This window comes from Phytophthora parasitica (genome assembly GCF_000247585.1).
Source record: "Phytophthora parasitica INRA-310 unplaced genomic scaffold supercont2.122, whole genome shotgun sequence".
Lineage (NCBI taxonomy): Eukaryota > Oomycota > Peronosporomycetes > Peronosporales > Peronosporaceae > Phytophthora > Phytophthora nicotianae.
Window position 1 is genome coordinate 78,159 of NW_008649108.1, and position 1,830 is coordinate 79,988.

At 46.0% G+C, this 1,830-nt stretch overlaps 1 protein-coding gene across 1 annotated transcript; it reads left to right on the forward strand.

Moving 5' to 3' along the window:
* Window positions 1-1,228: 1,228 nt before the first annotated feature.
* PPTG_19476 (hypothetical protein) lies at window positions 1,229-1,515 on the forward strand. Its single transcript, XM_008917908.1, has one exon. The coding sequence runs from the start codon at window positions 1,236-1,238 to the stop codon at window positions 1,416-1,418; it is 183 nt and encodes a 60-aa protein (XP_008916156.1). The 5' UTR covers window positions 1,229-1,235; the 3' UTR covers window positions 1,419-1,515.
* The last annotated feature ends 315 nt before the right edge of the window (window positions 1,516-1,830 follow it).

Sequence of the window (1,830 nt, forward strand, 5' to 3'; positions counted from 1 at the left end):
CACTTTGCATAAATTAGTTTATGAACTCCAGTACTTAATATTATTGCCAGTCAAGTTTAACAGTGTTCGCTTTCACTGAAGTGGCAACATTCTAGTGGTCATCACGGCGTCAATATTAGCTCAATCAGTCACAAGGATCTGGGTTTGAAAGTGAAAACTAACAATAAGGGTTTGTTCTCTGCCGACGTAGACTTCGCGACTACAGGAACATACTATGTTCAGGCCATTGCTACAGTTGACCAGGACTGGGCTACCCAAGGCACTGGTGAAGACATTCCAGTTCCCAAGGTTAAACCACAAACGCACATTGTGAATGCTCGAACCAACGACGACTGGTTGTACTCAAACAACGGCCAAGTCGTTCGTGGTCAAACGGTTTGGACTTCGCAGACGGTCAAGATTGTGGTGACCTGAGGTGTTCGAATCTACAATTTACTACGACTACATCATTGCCACATCCGGATACAGTACTGACGTACGAGCCTCATTAATCAATGACTACAACACAGCACGCAAGTAACGTTTACTTACTGTAAACCGTGTTGGCGTGATAATCGCAACTACTTTGCATTATTTCACAATAAATCGACAATCTACTTGTGATTTGTATTTAGTAGATACAGTAGTAGCACTGAATAAAATACTAATCACACATCTTCCTGCAATGTCCTTTTCCGCAGAGGGGTCAATTCACGACTCGATCGTTCATTCTCCGATTTGACTTGTGGCAGCACAACTCTTCGCAAACGAGCACCCCACCCCACCACCCCAACAAAACAGTAACCACAATGAAGCTTGTCCAAGCCGCAATCGTCGCTGCGGCTGTCGCTGCTGTGTGCATCTCTCAAGTCTGTGCTCGACCTCCTGTCATCCCAGAACACTGCAACGGCCTCGGTATGGCACAGAACCGCAACTGTGTTTAAGTCGAGATGAAATAGCATCCGATAAAAGCCACCTATCGGTTTTCCTTCATACGAGGGTGCTCGGTGGACTCCCCACAACACCAATAAGCAGATTAATAGGCTAAAGTCCGCGCGCGCGATTTGTGTATCTATCAGTCGCCAACGTGCAGCAATGGTGGGTTTTCTTCTTTACATTTTTTTTTTACATGTAATAAAGTTCATTGCAAATAATTGGTCTTATTTTACATGCTAATTTAAAAAATAAAATTTGAATAAAAAACAATTTTTTGCAGATCCCATAATTTTTTAAATGCATTAATTCGTCTCAAAACCATGTCTAGTCTCCGTGTCATTGTATCTGTTCAAGTACCGGACGATGACGACGTGCTCTGCGTAGCGCTGCTGTTCTGCGCCACCTTTGGCGTGGGGTCCATGAGCTTTGGTTCGATCTTCGCGGCCGCTGGACCCGTGCTGGCCGCCATGGGCGTCTACTTCATCTCGGCCTGTAACCTCTAGCAGCAATAGCGCAGTAACTTGGTTTGTTGTCCAGGTCTTCCAAATCATCGGAAGCAGCTACGACGTCAACAGCAGTGACAGAAGGTAGCGGAAAGGTAAGTCACTTGAGTTCGAGTTGGTGAATTCCAGATTGATTCATTAAAATCTTATCTTCACCTTTTCAGTAACGCACTGCTTCACCACAGCGCGAGGAGGGAAGCCCCAGGCACAAAACCCCCTTTGACCAAGTGGTCCATCAATCCGTAAGGAAAGATCACTGGCCTTTCCTGTCAATCCTCCACCGGATTGACAGGCCTCGACACGAGCGTAAGTTCTCTGAGTTTCAGCCGAAAGACTCATACTTCCCCAGAACTTATGCCTTCGTGTCTCCGCTGACATCGACTTTAAGCCGATCTTCCGCCAACGACCGACG

Coding starts and splice junctions, on each gene's coding strand:
- PPTG_19476 (XM_008917908.1), top strand. CDS start 1,236: ATGTCTAGTCTCCGTGTCATTGTATCTGTTCAAGTACCGGACGATGAC.